The 18885-nt window shown below is 34.7% G+C and overlaps 1 protein-coding gene across 21 annotated transcripts in view; it reads right to left on the minus strand.

Moving 5' to 3' along the window:
* The window catches only part of Baz2b (bromodomain adjacent to zinc finger domain 2B), a 362220-nt gene that overhangs the window by 20560 nt on the left and 322775 nt on the right, over positions 1-18885 (minus strand). For all 21 annotated transcript variants that reach the window (XM_048812354.1, XM_048812353.1, XM_048812351.1 and 18 more), the window contains 3 exons: positions 12084-12146; positions 10762-10906; positions 130-776 (listed from right to left, as the gene is read on the minus strand). In XM_048812354.1, the coding sequence (XP_048668311.1) occupies positions 130-776; positions 10762-10906; positions 12084-12146 (855 nt within the window). The remainder of the gene's footprint in view (positions 1-129; positions 777-10761; positions 10907-12083; positions 12147-18885) is intronic.

Genomic DNA, 18885 nt, shown 5'->3' on the forward strand with positions numbered 1-18885 from the left:
TGCTTCAGTTTTCAGGCTGTGACAGACTATATGACAGACTACTCAACTGATTCCCCTTAAGTGAAATCTTTATGGGGTCAAAGATTAAAGAAAGCAATATCACAATGAGTTTCAGTTAGTGGTACTAACCTGAAGAGGTGATACAGCAAATGGATTTAGGCCAACAGGATTCTGAGAAGATGATCCAAGAAGAGGAGCTGGGGCAGGTGAAGGTGACTTGGATGGTGGCTGAGACTGAGGAGTCACTAAAGAAGTTGACGTATCGGCATGGGTAAGTGAAGTATCATCACAAGGCGTTCTTGGCAAAAGGCTAAACCATTGTCTATTCTTTTCAGTCAGTGTTTTTAACAATTGGTCATTGGGGAGAGGACTATAGAATTTCCCTGGACCACCTGAACCAGTGTTAAACAGATTAGAGTCTGTCTTCTCCATGTTGCTTTGTGATGCTGTTGATGGAATGCTGCTCACTGAATGTTTTCCACTATTTGGATAAGACAGTGTGCACCCATTTGCACTAACATTTGGTTTGGAGGTCACAATGTCTGACTCAGGAGGCATCTTAGCTACTTCCAAAAGCTTGCTTAATTTGGAAAAAGAGCCAGGTTTCTGAAGAAACAGATTTGTGTTATCTTTTTCTTTAAGATCTTCCTTTTGCTCACAGTGATCTGTATTTGAACAATTTAAAGTATCCCCAGAAGTCTCAAACATTTCTTCTTTGATTTGGATACTTTCTGCCTTTTTAAGTTTTTCTCTTTCTTTTGCAATTTCTTCTAGTCCTACAAAAACAAAATGTGTTATGAAAATCAGTTATTCCAAGTCAAACCAATATTGTAATTAAATTTTATTATTTATGAAATTATATGCATAAATATTTAAATAACCTTTTCTAGATGACCTAATAATACTCTCCAGATTCTCATTTTATAGGTTATTTTTCCATTATTGGAAAATTAATAAAAGCCCTATTTCACAGAAACAATCATGAGTGACAGTTTAGTATAAAACTTCTAGAAATTCTCTGTCCTTAAGCCTATATAGCTAAAAAGAGGGCATCTTGTCAAAGAATAGTCTAATCTACCTGTTTTACTGAATAATACTCTATAAACACCTTGCTGTGTCAATATAAATTTTAATAGCTACAGAGTATTCAATGGGTTACATCATAATTTAAATAGCCAATCTTCTACTGATAGACATTAATAGGTCTCAATTTTTCACCATTATTAGCAATTCTGTTATGATGAATGATCTTGTATCTGCATTTCTGTTTTTCTTTTCTTTTCTGATTTATTTCCTTGGGATAAATATGTAGGGGAAAAACTCATTGAGTGTTAAGATACATACTTTTCAGAGTTTTAAACATATATTGTCAAAATGCCCTCTACACTGTCTGGATCAAAATATACTCATACCAGATGAGAACATCTGTCTGCCTACACCCTCAATGAAACTGGATGCTGTCAATATTTCTTGTCTTTGCCAATATCTAGGAGGTGAAAATCTCAGTCACATTATTTCTGATCACTAGGAAGGCTGAATATTTTTTCATAGGTTTACTGACATTATTTCTGCTTTGTGAACTTCTGGTTCATGTTTTTTTTCCATCACATAAAAATAATTTATAGGAATTCCTTTAAAAATATAAATCCAGACGAGATCGGGCGCGTTCATGGTGGTATGGCCGTAGACAATCAAATATCCTACTGAAGTCAACCTCTGCTATCAGAAACTTTATTTCATTATATATCTCATAGTCTATAAAAGTTTTAGTACTATCCTGGTTTTAAGAAAAATCAAATATCCTACTGAAGTCAACCTCTGCTATCAGGACCTTTATTTCATTATCAACAATTTCAAAACAATGTATATATTAATACAAGTAAGAAATATTAACCAATGCTTACTGGAATCTTGGAATATATCCCTTAGAAATAAGGTTGGATACTGTATCACATAAAAATAATAAGACTGAATAATAATATCATGAATAGTTTGATCTCTTATTCTGTTAAAAATTGTGTATGGGCTTCCTGTTTTCAGAAAATAACATTCTATATTTTTTTCCATCAGTCATTTTATTCATAGAATAATGACCATCATTTATTTGCATGCTTAAAAATTTTTCTAAAAACATGAAACAACTAAACACGTGGTGTACTTGGATTTCTTACACTCTTAGTATTAGAAAGGCTTTCAGAGTAAACTCTATATTTAAAAATGAAAACAAAAAACAAAAAACAAAAAACAAAAAACAAAAAAATAAAAATATAAATCCAGCCAGGCATAGTGGTGCATGCCTATAATCCCAGCAACTCCAGAGGCTGAGGCAGGAGAATTCCAAGTTTGAGGCCAGTTTCAGCATCTTAGTGAGGCCCTAAGCAATTTAGTGAGATCCTGTCTCAAAATAAAAAAATTTAAAAAGGGCTGGGGATGTGGCTCAGTTATTAAGCGTCCCTCCCTGTTCAATCCCTGGTAGCTAAATAAATAAATAAAAGTAAAATCCACTACTTTATTCAATATGTTTAAAAGTTCTCACATTCTCTCTTGAAATTAGTTTTTAACTGAAATTAAATCCTATACATTACACTTATATTTCTGACAAATATAAACTAACAGGACTAGATTTACTCTTATGAAAAATTCACAAGCAGAAAAAAACATGAAACAACAGTTTGCAAGAAATGGATATCACATAACAAAGCTGAAAAAATCAGTAAGCCCTATAATTGCCCCAGAACATTGCCTTGGGATAGGTTCCACATGCAACACAGAGAGGGAGAATCCAGAAGGAGTCTGGCAGACTGACTAAGGGGAGTCTTGGGAGGAAAGGGGTGTCTATTCTGGAAAGAAGAGAGCTGTCTATTCTGCAAAGAGAGAACTCTGGAGATCTGCAGAAGGATCTCTTGAGTATTCAGATGAGGAAGATCAGTACACATGTAAGGAACCCACTAGAGGTCAGGGGAAAAAAAACATATGAAAGGTTTATAGGTGACAGTGCGAAGTGTACACACAGGCTGGTAATATTGCTGTTCCTACAACCAGAATGGTAAGCCTCAAGATTCATAGGCATTAGTTACTCAGAAGGATCCTGCTTCAGTGGCAGGGGATAATTATCCTAGACTTGAGTAATGTTCTAGTTTAGCCTAACAAATTTTAAATACAAGATATGAAAGGATCAATCTTTTTCCAAGTAACTTAACTGTTTCTCAGTTTAAGAAGCTCAAGAGTATTTATAGGAATTTAAAAACATCCAACACCCCAAACAAGATAAAATCCATAATGTCTGGTGTCCAATAGAAATGTCATGGCTTTCTAGAAAGGCAGCAAACAGGGGTGGAAGAATTTTTCCTTAGAGGCAGAGATTAATTCACTTGGCAGAGTTAGAATGATCTTAGTAGCTATGCCTGAAGATGGCAAAAACATGATAAACTAAAGACGCTGATTAGTGGTTTGAAATTTGGTTCTATCCCACTTCTTAATCAGCTTAAAGACTTTCATGAGTCCTGAGGAGAAGGGTGAACTAAAAAGGGTAACAGATGCCCTGTTAGGAGGGAATACAGGGGAAACTCCACTGACTCTTTGTTATAATATATGAGGCAACTTATCACTTTAGATATGAAGCCAGTTGCTGTGAAGCCTGGCACAGAGGAGCCCGAGTATGATCAACAGCAGGAGGAAATTCATCAGCTTTTAGAGCAAGACCCTGTTAAACAATGAGCAGTCTGGGTTGACTAATAGTACTGGGGCATATGTTGCCACTCTGTTTCTGGTCTGGATGCATGGTAACAATGATAATCCATATCCCACTGGGGTGATTTCCCTGAGTCTCTTGGAATGTAATCTGAACTAGATCTACAGAGGATGTAGCTATCCTGAGACAACTAGCTGTGTTAGTATGATTATAAGACAACCCAGGTTCTGAGAGGACCAGACTAGATAACATGATGTTAGAGAATGTTGAATAACTGATTCAGAGCAGGTCTTTCTAAGTGGACAATGACTTTGATTTTATTTCTTCACCTGGGAGATACTGTTAGAAATGAAATAGTTCGGAGCTGGGGTTGTAGCTCAGTGGTTGAGTGCTTGTGTAGCACATGTGAGGCATTGGGTTCAGTCCTCACCACCAATAAAAATAAATAAATATAGGTATTGTATCCATCTACAACTAAACAACAACAACAACAAAATAAATGAAATAGTTCTTTTAGATCATTCATGTTTTGTCATAGGGCAGGAAATGGAAAGAGAGAGCTTAATTAGTGGCACAGGTTTCTGCTCCAAATGAAAGAAGGAACTAAGAAGAGGATAGATTGACTAGAGTTCTTGTGATGTCTTCTTCACATCAATAAATGTTGTATTGCTCATAAACAGAAAGAATGACAAGACAGAAATTGAGGGGTTGCCTAATTTTAGAATGTGGGAATGTGGTTCTATCCCAAAACTTGAAAGGCCCATTGAGACCATGAAAAAGAGACATATGTGGGCTGGGGATGTGGCTCAAGCGGTAGTGCGCTCGCCTGGCATGCGTGCGGCCCAGGTTCGATCCTCAGCACCACATACAAACAAAGATGTTGTGTCCGCCGAAAACTAAAAAAAAATAAATAAATAAATATTAAAAAAATTTCTCTCTCTCTTTAAAAAAAAGAGACATATGAGACAGATTATCAAATAGTTTATAGGCTCTAGCAATTGCTAGGAGAGATGGAATCATTAGATGATTAGATATAGAAGGTCCACAGGAGGATTATTAAGCTTCATTCCCACAAACCCTGTAAGGATGCAAAGAATAGAGCCAAAGAAAGTATGTTGTATCATCTGGATTCTTAATATGGGATCAGAGACAGGAATACTCATGGTCATTAGCTCTACTTCATGATTTGATTTAACTCTTTATGCCAAGCTTCTTTGTTTCTAAATCTGAGTTCTTCTAAATGGAGTAAGGACGGGGCTGAGTTCCTGGTTTCCCCTCTAAGAGGTCATTAAACATACACCTCAGATCATCATGCTGGAAAGGAAAAGAGCCTCAGAAATTTATGAGACTGCTAGAAATGCAGGACTAAGTATCTATTATTCTGAAAAACAATAGATCCTTATTGAAAGAGCTCTGGAAAACTGGTTCCTCTACTGGGATTTGGGTTCAGTATTACTTAGGGTTGAAAGACTGAATCATAATCACTGTAAAAGCTTCTGGACTTATTTTTTTTTTGGTGCAGTATTAGGGATTGAACCCAGGGATGTGTTACCACTGAGCCACATCCCCAACATTTTATTTTTATTTTGAGACAGGGTCTCACTAAATTGCTTAGGCTGGTCACAGACTTGTGATCCTCCTGCATCAACCTCCTGAGTTTCTGGGATTACAGGTATATGTCACTGTACTCAGCTGCTTATGGACTTTTTTGTGTGAACTCTAGTTATTCCTTTATCAGACTACATTAACTGGCAAGAAAATACTGGTTATTTAAATCCCAAACAAGTAGGTCCATATATCAGCTGAACATATTTACTGTGACCTCTGCTGGTAACTTCTATAACTATTGGCCATGTATATTAACAAAACCCACCATATTTATAAGGCCTGACAACACTGTATGACAATGTTTCACCCCTACTGGAGAAAGAGACTGCATTTCTTATATAAGAATAGATTCAAGCAGGGGTAATCAGCAGCTTTATTTCAAACCTGAACAACCCTGTTTGGCTGTTTCACACTAGAAATGTAAGTATGTGTATAGGTCTCCACCAAAGAGACTCTGAAAGCATTTGTTAGTTTATGGATATTTCACTTCCTCAAGCTGATGAATGATATATACCTTTTTTGGATGTGAAATTGCTGTGCCTCTTGCATGTGCAGACAATATACATACCATTAAGATGGAGACATTTCAGAATAGTATTCTGAAAGATGGCTCCACCAACTCCTTCAACAATGACTGGTCTGGGATTCCTCCGCTTTTTAAACTTTGAACAACTGCTTATACCTCATATAGGTCCTTCAATCTTGGTGAAGTTCTTTAGACTCAAAAGTCAATGAGCAGAAATGGAGGATTATACCTCAAAGTTTCTTTCCTCTTTTGTACTTGTCATGATTTCAATAGATGCTAAAAGGTTGTTGTGGCTTTCATATTACAAATGAATGAATGAATATACATTTGGATTCTCTCCTGCTTTCCTGATGGCACTTGCTAGCCATACCCACAAGAAGGGGAATTTTGACATTCTTACTCCAAAGAGCTCTAAATCTTTGTTGTATGCTTATTTTAAAAGTGGGAGATTTTTCCTGTAGTCCTTATATCCATAGAGCACCTCGAATCTGGAGGACACTTTTGGTGAAAATATGACAACTCCTGGTTTCATGTTAAAGTTTCTGTTCCAGAGGAAAAGGACAGACCATATGAACACTGCAGAAGATACTAATGGACTTGGGCATAAACTTGCCTGACCAAAGAAGGTGCAAGGGTGGTTGGAATGTAAGTAATTCACTTCACCTTTCTTACAGACATTAACAAACTCTGCACTCACTCAATGACATAATACAAAGCTACGACAATACTGAATTTGTCATCCTCAACCTATTTGCCTGCAGAGTACCTTCCAGATGTCTACTCCAAGGTACACCACAGAAATTACTGTTATCTGGTCCTTATTTGCCTGGCCTTCTATAATTCTGTTCTTATTAATTACATTATATAAAACTCTCTTTACCTTCTCAAGTGAAAAGAAACACTCTTACCTAGACTTCCAGTGTACCCAACATCAGGGTTACTGAAAAGTGGCACAAAACTCTCAACCAAATACTTCTACTTCAGACCTCCAGTTGAGTCCAACTAATAGCATACTGGCAGTATGCTAACTCCAGGGAAAAATAAATGAGAAGTGGATAGAACATGTAGCATTGACAAGGTCAGTGATCACAGGCTAGAACTCTAGGTGCTTCCTATGTGAAAGGTAGGCTCTTCTTGCTTCCCACCTGGATATATAATACTACACACTTTGGAAGTAACTAGGAGACATTTTGTAGTGACTCAAAACCCAAAGGGCACTGTTGAACTTTTCAGCTGTGGTCTTTAGTACCAGCATCAGAGCTTCCCTGCAGGTGTAAGGGATACAGGCTTTTATTACTTTGCACAAGGACTTTTTTCTTGAATATGCTCCTCTGAAGCAGAGGTCTGACCATAACCAGCTATCCTGGGGGGAACAATTGAGAAGCCATGGCTCTTATCTCTTAACAAATCAGCATCAAATTTTTGGCCCAAAATAGTATTATATAATTGTGTAGCTCTGGACCATTTGTTGGATATAAGGCCAAATGACTCAGGCAAGCTCTACACTTCCTAATGTGGCAACATGTTGTTTGCTTTGGAATTTGTCTGGTTATGTCTCTTTTAGCACTGTCAATGAATACTGAAAGCATTATTTAAACATACAATTGAGCTGGTATGGTGGTGTATGCCTACAGTTCCAGCTATTTAAGAGGCTGACGCAGGAGGATTGCAAGTTTGAGGTCAGCCTCGGCAACTTAGCAATACTGTCTCAAAAAATAAAAAGAGATGGGATATACCCAGTGGAAGAGTGTTTGCCTAGCATATTCTGGGTTCAATCCTTAGTACTGGGGGGTGGGGACACCCAGCTGGTTCCTGTTCCAAATGAGCTACCCCCAAGGGTCAGGGGGTGGACTGAAAACTAAGCCATTAGTTTTTAGCTAAAGGTCATGATCCTTCCTTTCCCCCAAGACCAGCAAGCTAGCTTAGCCACTGATGTAGTTGAAAGAGGAACAACAGAATCCTTAGCCGATGTTAGCACTGTTCCTGGGCCCTTGGTATACAGACACTGGCCCTGGTATTCATACCCCTAGCTCAGGGGTCCTCTATTATTTCTCAGAAAAATAAAGGGTTTTGTATCTTTCTTAGACTGATCTAAAATGTACAATGCTATGAAAGGCAGGGGTTCTCTCTCAGAATGGTCTTCTTGCTTGTTGAATTTATTACTGGAGAGGGCACATCCCCTGTGGAACCACTATCAAGGCTCAGGAGATTCTGTGTGCTCTGTTAATAAACTTTGTTGTTATACATGGTATAAAGTACCATATAGAATAAAAAGTAATACAAATTAGATTATAAGATTTAAATAATATAAGTAAATAGTAATAATAAGTAGAGCAATGTGCCAAAATAATGTCATTATTAATTATTTGGTTTTCTAGGAGTATACACATAGTAAAAATTAGTTCCACTTAAATAAGCTGGAAAGTTCATGGAAGGGTTAGGGTTTCAGCTGTATCAAAAAAGATCAATAAAATTTAGATGGTTGAAGAAAAGGCAGATTATTGTTATAATGACCAGGATTGGCCAAGCACAGTAACACAGAGACATAGGAGGAGGAATACACGTGTTGAGCAATAGTAAGTAGGTAGATTGACCAAGCTGAATTATCTTTCATTATTGTTGTTGTTATTATTATTATTATTATTGTACTGGGGAATCAAACCAGGCAAACATTTTACCACTGAGCTATACCCAGTCCTTTTTATTTTTGAGATAGAGTCTTGTAAAATTTCATAGGCTGGCCCTGAACTTGTGATCCTTCTGCCTTGGCCTCCTGAATAGCTTGGATTAAATGCTTGTGCTACCACTCCTGGCTTGGCTTAGGTGAATTTTTATTAGAGAACAGTGCAAAGATAGTTTGAAGTCAGATTTGTACACAGACTTGGATGCTAAGTACAGATTTATTACATCATCCTATAGGCAATAGGGTGTCATTCAAGATTTTGGAGTAGGTGGTGAAAGAACATAACAGAATGAGGGAATTGTACATAGAGAAATTGAGGAGGATTGTAATAACCGAGTTATGTATTGATAAAGGACTAATATCAGTATGTTGCAAAGGGACTGATAATTTCAGTATTTTGAAAGAAAAGTTGATGTCCTAGATAACTTCAGGTTCACATGCCCAGAGAATGATGTGGCTCTTAATCAAACTGAAGAATATTTAATGGTATGGGACAGGGCTCAGGTTGGTCTTGTTTAAGAATCTCAGGTGATTCTAATCAAACCAATGTAAACAGCTACTCACTTGGGCATTTCTTTATCTGTTCTTAAGCTTTAGCAGGCTCTGCACTCCAAATGACTCACAATATTTTCAGTTTTATTTAGATTTCTATACTAAAACTTTTATTAAATTTCATTACAAACAACCCTTCTTCTTGACTCTGATTTTGTTTAAGGCATCACAATTTTTTATACTGAGGATCAAGTCATCAAATTTATCTCTGATTCCACTTTTCCTACATCACCCTCAATAATTTCTTAGAGCAATCTTCAAGATCTCTTTCTTTGTTCCTGTTACCTCTGTTTATACTTAAGTTTAGGGTCTTCCTATTTTTCAGCCAAGCTTCTGGAATGATCTCATCACTAGCTTCTCTACCCTTTCTTATTCCAATCTAATGTGTAGGTTTGCTGCCAGGGTATTTATTTTTGTGTAGTTACCCTGCCTAAATTAGTCCTCAAAGAGGTCACATCTAGAGGCAGAGATGCCCATGTGTGCCAGAAACTACAATGAAATAATAATGGTCTTGTTGCTTGTTGAATTAAGTAGGCTAGAAAACCTTTCCCTTCCTTGAGATTTTTAAGCCCTTGCTTTTATCGTTGATGGCTCTGAGCTTTTATTCTTTAATTTACAGAATGCCCCAGTATTCACCAAAGTTGCTGGTTCTGTATTGGAAAGCAAATGTACAGGACAAAGACCTAATTAGAAAGACTAAGGTTTCCCCAAATTTATTGATCAGAACAAATCAGTTTTTGTTAGATATTGGGTTTTACACAAAATTTTCATTAAAAGGTTGATTCTACTACTAAAAGAAAAAGCTTAAACAACTGCCTTGTTTATTATTTCTACTATAATCATCTATGTGATTACCTAATCTTTTCTCACATTGGACTATAAATGCTACATGGCATGGATTATGTTTCATATAACTTTGTGCTTCCTGCTGTGCCTACCTAGCTCACAGTGGGTACTTGAAAAATATGTTGAAAGAAGTTTATGCCTCCACATACCACCATGGGTCAATTGCCACATGACAAAATCTATAAGCACTGGCATAACACTTTTGGCCCCATTAGAATTCAGACATTTGAAAATGCCCAGACATAGAGTTCTGAAAAGTTCAATATGAGAAAGTTCACTGAGCATAAATATACAGCATACTGTGCCAGTTAATGTAGCAGAAATGAAGCCAGCAAAATAGTCTAAAGGTGTATTAGGAAAGATTAGTGGTAATACAAAAATCAAGAAAGGAAGATGTGATCACAAATTTCAAATATGAACAAGATTTTGAAATGAATGAGGATTATAATAAGGACCTTAATAGAAAGTTATCTGCAGGGGTACTGTCGGGATGAATGCTTTTTGAGAAAATTAAAGAATAAGCCTCATAATTGAAAGTTTGAAATTGGAAAAAAAGAAATCCTAGTGCAGCATCTAAAGGTTAGGCAAGATCTGTGTCCACTAAACAAGAAACAGAATACCTTATGTTTAGTGTCAGAAAGACTGACAGAAGAAAAATCAGGGGCAAGAAGGAAATATCTATCAGTGAAAGGAGCATTATGAGTTCAAAAGGAATAGAAATCAAGATTTTACAATGTTTATTAATAAAGCACGCTTGATTATGAACGGACAAAATACACTGAAAAAGTAACAGGGTTTGAAAAAATACGGTTTCTTATTTGAGATTGTACTTTGTAACAGATTAATAGTTCCTACCTTCACCACTTTCCATGCCTTCTACAAAAATCCCCCCACACTGGGGAAGAATCCAGTATCTGCGTCTGTAACGATCCTGGCCGAACATCATCGAACGTAATGAATGAGAAGCATCGAAGAGCTTCCTTCTGTACTGACTTTGTTGCTGTTAAAAAACAGTATGTATAATTACATTATGGATGCTAAAGGCTTTAAAAATTAACAGATGGGCGACTTTAAACCTATTATGATTTTAAAGTGGATAAATTTCACTACTGGGAAAAGATAGCAAAAGGTTAAATATGACATGGTTGACTTCAATTTTAGTAACATTTATAAAGACAAATTATTTTCAGGAAAAATGGAATATTTTATTCCCCTAGATTAAAAGGATAAGTTTCATTTTGTCAGGTATCTTATAGTAGATCATGCCTTAACATGTAAAACATGATCTTATATGTGATCATTTTTTTGAGCCAAAGCAAAATGGCTCAATTCTATAGATCATTAGAGAGAGGGTAAGACCAACAATACTTATATATGTAATTGACCAAGGCTATATTTGCTTATTTTTGTATTCATGCTACAAATCTAGGTGACATTTGACTAAATTTTGAGATAGATCTGTGAATTGTCATTAAAATATACAGGCATCTCAATACTCATAAAAATTCATTTTTTCTTATAAAAAGTTCATTGGAAATTTCACTAATGCTATTGAAATTTGGTTTTTAATGGCAATTATATAAATATGTACTATTTATAAATCCAATGAAAATAAAATCCAAATTTTTAAATTGTAATAATTTAAAAATTATTTTAAATTATTACAAATGTAATAATTTAAAATAAAACCTATGATGCCGAAATAATTACTATGAAACTCAACTACATTTTTTAAATATTTATTTTTTAATTGTAGTTAGACACAATACTTTTATTTTATTTATTTATTTTTATGTGGTGCTGAGGATTGAACCCAGTGCCTCACATGTGCTAGGTGAGCGCTCTACTGCCCAGCCCCTCAACTACATTTTTTGAGTAATTAATTTCAAGAAATAAAGCCATGCCTTTATTGATACTTTGTACTTATATGAAGAACTGAAGAATATAGAACCTTTTCTTCACAGATTCTGATTAGGCTCAATAACAGGCTTTTAACTTTGGCATTAATATTTTTTTACATTAATATTTTAAGGTTTAATTATGAGAATTTTTCAAGAGTTCTTCATTTTAATTACAAAAAACTTCTTTTGACTTGGTAGTAAGAAAAGCTAATCCCATTCAATATATATTTTTAAAACACTACAAAAAATGGAAACATTAATCTGCAAAGTGCTTACTTTACTCAGTTTTTCAATCTGTTTTTCTAGCTCTTCAACACTTGCTGCTTGGTCACCTTCATCCTATACATAATAAAATACAATATATCATTCATCTGCTTTTAAGATATATGTATTAAATTGGACTCCCCCCAGTGAATGCCTTCTATATGAAAAGTACTAGCAGAAGCCCTGAGGAAAGGATTAAGACTCAGTTCTTGTTGTCTAAGCTAATAATGTGGTAAAGAGACATAAAACATTAAACAAAGCAAAACATCAAATAGTAGGGACCTTAAGTTATCAGGAATCATGGGAGTCTAGTGGAAATCTACACAAATAGAGGCTATATCGAAAAAGTCATGTTTTAAATAGTGACTAAAGCATGGTTAAGAACTTATGAATCAGAGAAAAAAAGAAAACATTCCAGAAAGAGTTTGACATACTATCACATGAAAACATAAGATGGAGAAGGGGCAAGATGGGTTTAGGGTCATATTGTGCAGCATTGTAAATGCCTGGCAGTGGACAACAATATAATCCTTTGAGGGAAGTTAAACATCAGAACTGTGCTTTACAAAGATTAATTGAGATATAAAGTGTCCTGGAGCAGAGAAGGACTAAAATGGGCAAAACTAGCTAGTTAACTATCATAATGACTCAAGGAAGAGAGGGGATATAGGCCTTTCAAGGGTGTAGGGTAAGAGAAATGAAGGAAAGAATATATTATGATATTAAGGTGTTACCTAGGAGATCAGAAAAATAAGGGTACTATATTAGCCAAATAAATCATCTTTAGAGTGAAGATAAATTGTTTTGAACTTATTAAGCCTTTAGAGTAAAAATAGTACCCCAAACTTTGTACATAAATAGAAAATTTCTTTATATATGAAATTTTTCATTCTAGAAAGGGGAAATAAAACAACTACCTCCAAATTATGTTTTAGAGGGAAGCAAAGAGACTACACGGGCTTTTTTGTATGTTAGTGGTACTATTTGTTATAGATAAATTATTGAATTTTTCTAAGACTATTACCTGAACTGTAAATTGGTGATAACATTATCTGTAACATAAAATTTTTGTGAGGACTAACTAAAAACAGATCTGAAAGCAACTAACAGAAATAAGATTTTTGTGAGGGCAAATTAAGAAAAGATGTAAGTAATTAACAGGGTTATTTAACAAGAAGTGCACATCTTAGTTTAAAATCTCTCTTTCTCAGGGCTGAAGTTGTGGTTCATTGGTAGAGCACTTGCCTGGCATATGTGAGGCCCAGGGTTTGATTCTCAGCACCGCATATAAATAAAGATTGATTGACAATTAAAAAAAATACTTAAAAAAACCTCTCTCTCTCTTTTCTTTTGTGGTGCTGGGAATTGAACTCAGGGCTTTATGCATGCTACCACTGAGCTATGCCCCCAACCCCCAAATTAGTTTTTTTTAAATATATATATTTTTAGTTGTAGATGGATACAATACCTTTATTTTGCTTATTTATTTATTTTTATGTGGTGGTAAGGATCAAACCCAGTGCCTCATATGTGCGAGGCAAGTACTCTACCACTAAGCTGCAACCCCTGCACTGCCCCCAAATTAGTTTTTTTAATATTATTTTTTTTTTAGTTATACCTGGACACAATACCTTTATTTATTTATTTTCATGTGGTGCTGAGAATTGAACCCAGGGCCTCACACATGCTAGGTGAGTGCTTTACCATTGAGCCACAAACCCAGCCCCCAAATTAGTTTTTGATGTTAATTTTTTCCCTGATGTTCATTTTCTTTCTTTTTCTTTTTTTTTTTTTCCTTTTCTTCTGTGGTACTGAGGATTGAACCCAAGGGCACTCTACCATCCCCAGCTCGTTTTTTAAATTTTGAGAAAGGGTTTCACTAAGTTGCCAAGGCTGGCCTCAAACTTACAATTCCCCTGCCTCATCTTCCTGAGTTGCTGGGATTACAGGCATTTGCTACTGTGCCCAGATTCTAATGTTCATAAGCATTTTTACAAAGTCATAGTGCCCACCAACCATTCATGAATATAATATTCATGAATATATATTTCTAGATAAGTGTGGCTACCTGCTTGATAAAAGAAAATTTAAAAAAAGTTCTCAATAGTTTTACCATTGTTTATTATTTATGTATTCCTTATCCAAATTTAGGGGACCAAGTTATGAAGGCATTTAGGCATATTATTTATGCTAACAGTAACATAAAATCTAATTGGGATTAAAAGAAATCTTAAAACACTGACAACAGGCTCAATGACTGTTAAATTTTGACTCTCAAATAGATATTTAAATACTGATTCTAAAGTGACCTTCTGATAAATATTTGGACTAAGATATCAAAGTCGTCATGTATTGGTCAAATTAACTAAATGTAATTGTTTTTTTCCAGTGCTGGTGATAAAACTCAGGGTCTGGTACATGCTAGGCAAGTGCTTTACCACTGACATATATCCCAGTCCACAAATGTAATTTTTAAAGATTTTTCTCATGATGAAAAAGAAAGAATACATCTACAGATGTTTTATTTAAAGATTTTTGGCTAATAATCCTTATTTAAGAGACATAAAAGAACTTGAAAGAGTAGAGAGAAAAGTGGGAACAACATCAAAACTAAGAACTCAAGATCTATCCCTGTTCTGGTTTCTCAAGCAAAAAAGGCCATAATTAAATTGTATACATCATCTCTTACATGCCAGCTTCTAAGGTTAGATTTCATATAGGTCTCAACACAAATCTAACAAGGAAAAAGTCCATGTTGGAAGAAATTAAGTACATGTATGAAGACAAGAATGGTGTGACTCTAAGTTGTGTACAACCAGAGATATGAAAATTGTGCTGTAAATGAATTGAAATGCATTCTGCTGTCATATATAACAAATTAGAATAAATTTTAAAAAATTTTTAAAAAAGAGTGAGAAAAAAAGGGAATCATCTTCAAGACAAAGTGCTATGATTTATGTAAGGGCAATATATATTAATTGAAAGGGATCATAGGATGTCAGTGGAAAACCTCCCTGGAATTAATCCTTTAAGGAATATAACTACTGTACTGACACTCTACCTATAACTTAATCTAGAGGCCCAAACTATTTTTATAGAACTAATATGCTCATTTTATCAATCAGGTTCATTAAGTGGTCAAAATTTTATTTACTGAAATTTGATAAGCTTCTGCCAGTTCCTTATTATCAAGTATAGCTTAAATCATTTAAGGAAATGTTAATTTGACTTCTTAGATCCCAAAATATTTATTACTTTTAAAAGTCTTGAATTGTTTTTCCACATTAATAACAAGATATATACTTGCAATTAAAATTCTATAATATATTTAGCATTCTAATTAAACACTCATTAAAAAAATAAAATACTACCTTCAAAGACATATCTTCTCTGAGACCAAATAATGATTTTGAAATAGTCTATGAATAAAGAATATATGGCTTATAAATTCTCTGCATATAAGTAGAAGCCAGGTGAAACAAACAATTTTAGTGGGAAAACTACCCAGTAGAACCCTCTGAAATCCTAATACTGGATTGCCAAATTCATGAGTGTTGACACAAAAATAATATTATATGCTGAAAGGGATACTAATTCTGTGAAAAGATGATACATTTTAGTTAGAAATGTTTTAATTCTTGCTATGGAAACAGCTCCACTTGCTAAATGAAGCAGATTACTTATAAATGGTATCTTTTGTTTGGATAATTACATTTCAGATAACCAATTATACACCTCTCGCATTATTTGTCATAGCATGAATGTATATGATCCAATGATTTAAAAAGTACAACATATGGCTGGGTGCAGTGGCATGCCTGTAGTCCCAGCTGCCTGGAGGTGGGAGATAGAAGGATTGCTCGAGCCCAGGAGTATAAGGACTAAGCAACGCAGCAAATTTGTTTAGGAAGGAAGGAAGCAAGGAGACAACATTATGAAATAATTGATTTTAGTAATGAATCTCCATGTAGTCTCCTTTTTTAGATTGGTACTCTTTATTGTAAAGTAAAATTCATTGCAATGAATTCTTGGATATGACACCAAAAGAATAATAAAAGCAAAAATAAATAAGTAGGATCACATAATTTAAAAGCTCTGCATTGTAAAAGAAACAACTAAAAAACAAAGCTAAAAAAGCAACTAACAGAGTGAAAGAAAATATATGCAAACCATGTATCTAATAAGTAGTTAATATCCAAAAAATACAAGGAACTCCTAATAATTCACTAGTAAAACAAACAAACAAAACAGACAACCTGATGAAAAAAATGAGCAAAGGATCTGAACAGACATTTCTCAAATATATACAAATAAATAATAAACAGGTATATGAAAAGATGTTCAACATTACTTATCATCAGAGAAATGTATATCAAAATCACAATGAGATATCATCACATATGTGTTAGAATGTCTATTATTAAAAAAGAAGTATTGGTAGCATTATGGAAAAATTGGAACACTTCTGCACTATTGGAGAGAATGTAAAATGGTATAACCACTATGGAAAACAATATGGAGGTTCCTCAAAAAATTAAGAAGTAGAACTATTTGCAATATGATTGCATAATCCCACTTGTGAATATTTATCCATAAGAACTGAAATCAGGATCTCCAAGAGATATTTGTACTCTCACATATTGCAGCCTTATTCTTAATAGGTAAAAGGTGGAAGCAACCCAAGTGTCTACTGACAAATGAATGGATAATCAAAATATGGTATATACATACAATGAAATATTATCCTGACTTACAAAATTAATCCTGCCATATGACACATAACATGAATGGATACTGAAGATATACTAACTGAATTAAGCAGTCACAGAAAGTTAAATTCTAGATGATTCCAATCATATGAGGTATCTAAAATATTCAAACTCACAGAAACAGAGAATAGAATGGTGACTGTCAGAGGATGGTTGGGATGGAAAAACAGAGGATGTTACTATTCAACTGGTATAAAGTTTCAGTTATTCAATATAAACAAGTTCTAGAGAGATGCTGTAAAACATACCTATGGTCAACAATACTGTATTGTACACTAAAATTTTTATTAAGAGGGTAGTTCTCAAAATTTAAAAAAGGAGAAAAGTAAAATTCACTCTAGGGATTTTTATCATTCTGATTTAAGATACTATATTGGGGAGGAAGAATATATGAAAACATTTTGCATTTACGCTATTTTTACTGAAGAAAGAATTGCACAACACAATCTCGTAACTTCTTCTACATTATCCATATTTAGTCATAAATTGATTTCATAACTTATCATTGGTCTCAACTAGATATTATTTTCACATATTCCATCAATAAATTCATCCCTCTAAACCTTCTTCCTTTATTCTCTAGCAGGACTGAGTTGAAGCAAGAAAGGCAAAGAGTTCTTTCTAGATTCACTTAGCTAAATACTCTGGCATTGAGGAATGAGAGCATGATTTGCTGAACATTGATTTCTGAGTGTCATTCTGCAGCCTTTTCATTATTCCTAGCATTTCTTTCTGGTAAAAGGTGAACTTCAATTTTTTATGCATATATATTTTCCTGGCTTATGGTAGCTTTCCCTAAATACACACAGTATACATATATCTTTATGACATTGCCTTTTCCCCTTTGGCCCACCCTTCAAAGGTAGCTTCTTCACTATGACTAAAACTTCTCCAGTATCTTTAGAACCCTGTACTATTAATTCTTCTCTTAAATCTTCATTTCCCTCTCCTCATTTTACTGATTCTTTCCCTTCAACCAAAAAAGTCACCTCAAGGTGTTTCACTCCTGAAAATTCCTTGGCTTTATGTCATCCTCAAGGAACTACCTTTTTTTTTTTTTTTTTATTTCTGAGGCATACTGCTTGAGAGAGTCATCTTCACTTTCTAATGTTATTAACCAATTATTAGCCTGTTGTCAGGTCTTGCTGTTTTCATGAAATTGTGCTGGCATTTGTTACTAATGACCTCTGTGTTGCTAAATCCAATGAAATAGTCCTCACACTAGATTCCTGTTGTCTTAATATGATTTATCACTCTCTTCTTTCTCAAATGCTTAATTTTCTTGATTTCTATTATTATTACATGTATAGAAAAGACTAACATAGTAGGCCTGATTGCTATCCTTTGAAGGGCCTGTTTAGAAAATTGGTCCTTTGGATGGCAAATAAGAGCTTAGAATTTGGGAGGCTTCCCCCACTCCAACAGATAAGATAGACTTACTGTACCTAAACTATTTGTGCTAACAATATGGTTTATACTGAACCTGCATTTCTTTGAGTTGAGAATTTGAGCACATGCTGTTTAAAGGATATGTACATGACTGGCCCCCAATCAAAAAACCCAGGCACTGAGTCTCTAATAAGTTTCTTTTGTGAATAATAGTCTATATACATTGTTGTTGCTGGGGGAAGGAAGCCCATCCTGTGTGACTTCAATGAGAGGAAATTCTTGGAAGCTTGCACTGGTTTCCTCTGGACTTCACCCCATATGTTCTTTGTTGATCTTGCTTTATTTTCTTTTGCTGCGATAATTCATAGCCCTAAGTTCAAGTATATGCTAATTCTGTGAATTATCCTAGTGAATTATTGAACCTGGAGGTGCTCTTGGGACCTTGAATCTCTTACAGAAATTTCCAACCTTTCTGACTATTCCTTTTTGGAACAAGAAGCCCTGTGGGCTGCTGTTAAATACTGACATACATACCCTATGGTTCCAACCTCAGCCCACTATTCTATTCACTAAACTTATCCGACTATGCAAACTCTTTTACCTTCTGGTTTTAAACTATTGCTCATGTGCTAATAACATCCCAGTCCATATTCCAA

Source organism: Marmota marmota, unplaced genomic scaffold (assembly GCF_001458135.2).
Source record: "Marmota marmota marmota unplaced genomic scaffold, marMar, whole genome shotgun sequence".
In the NCBI taxonomy this organism is placed as follows: Eukaryota; Metazoa; Chordata; class Mammalia; order Rodentia; family Sciuridae; genus Marmota; species Marmota marmota.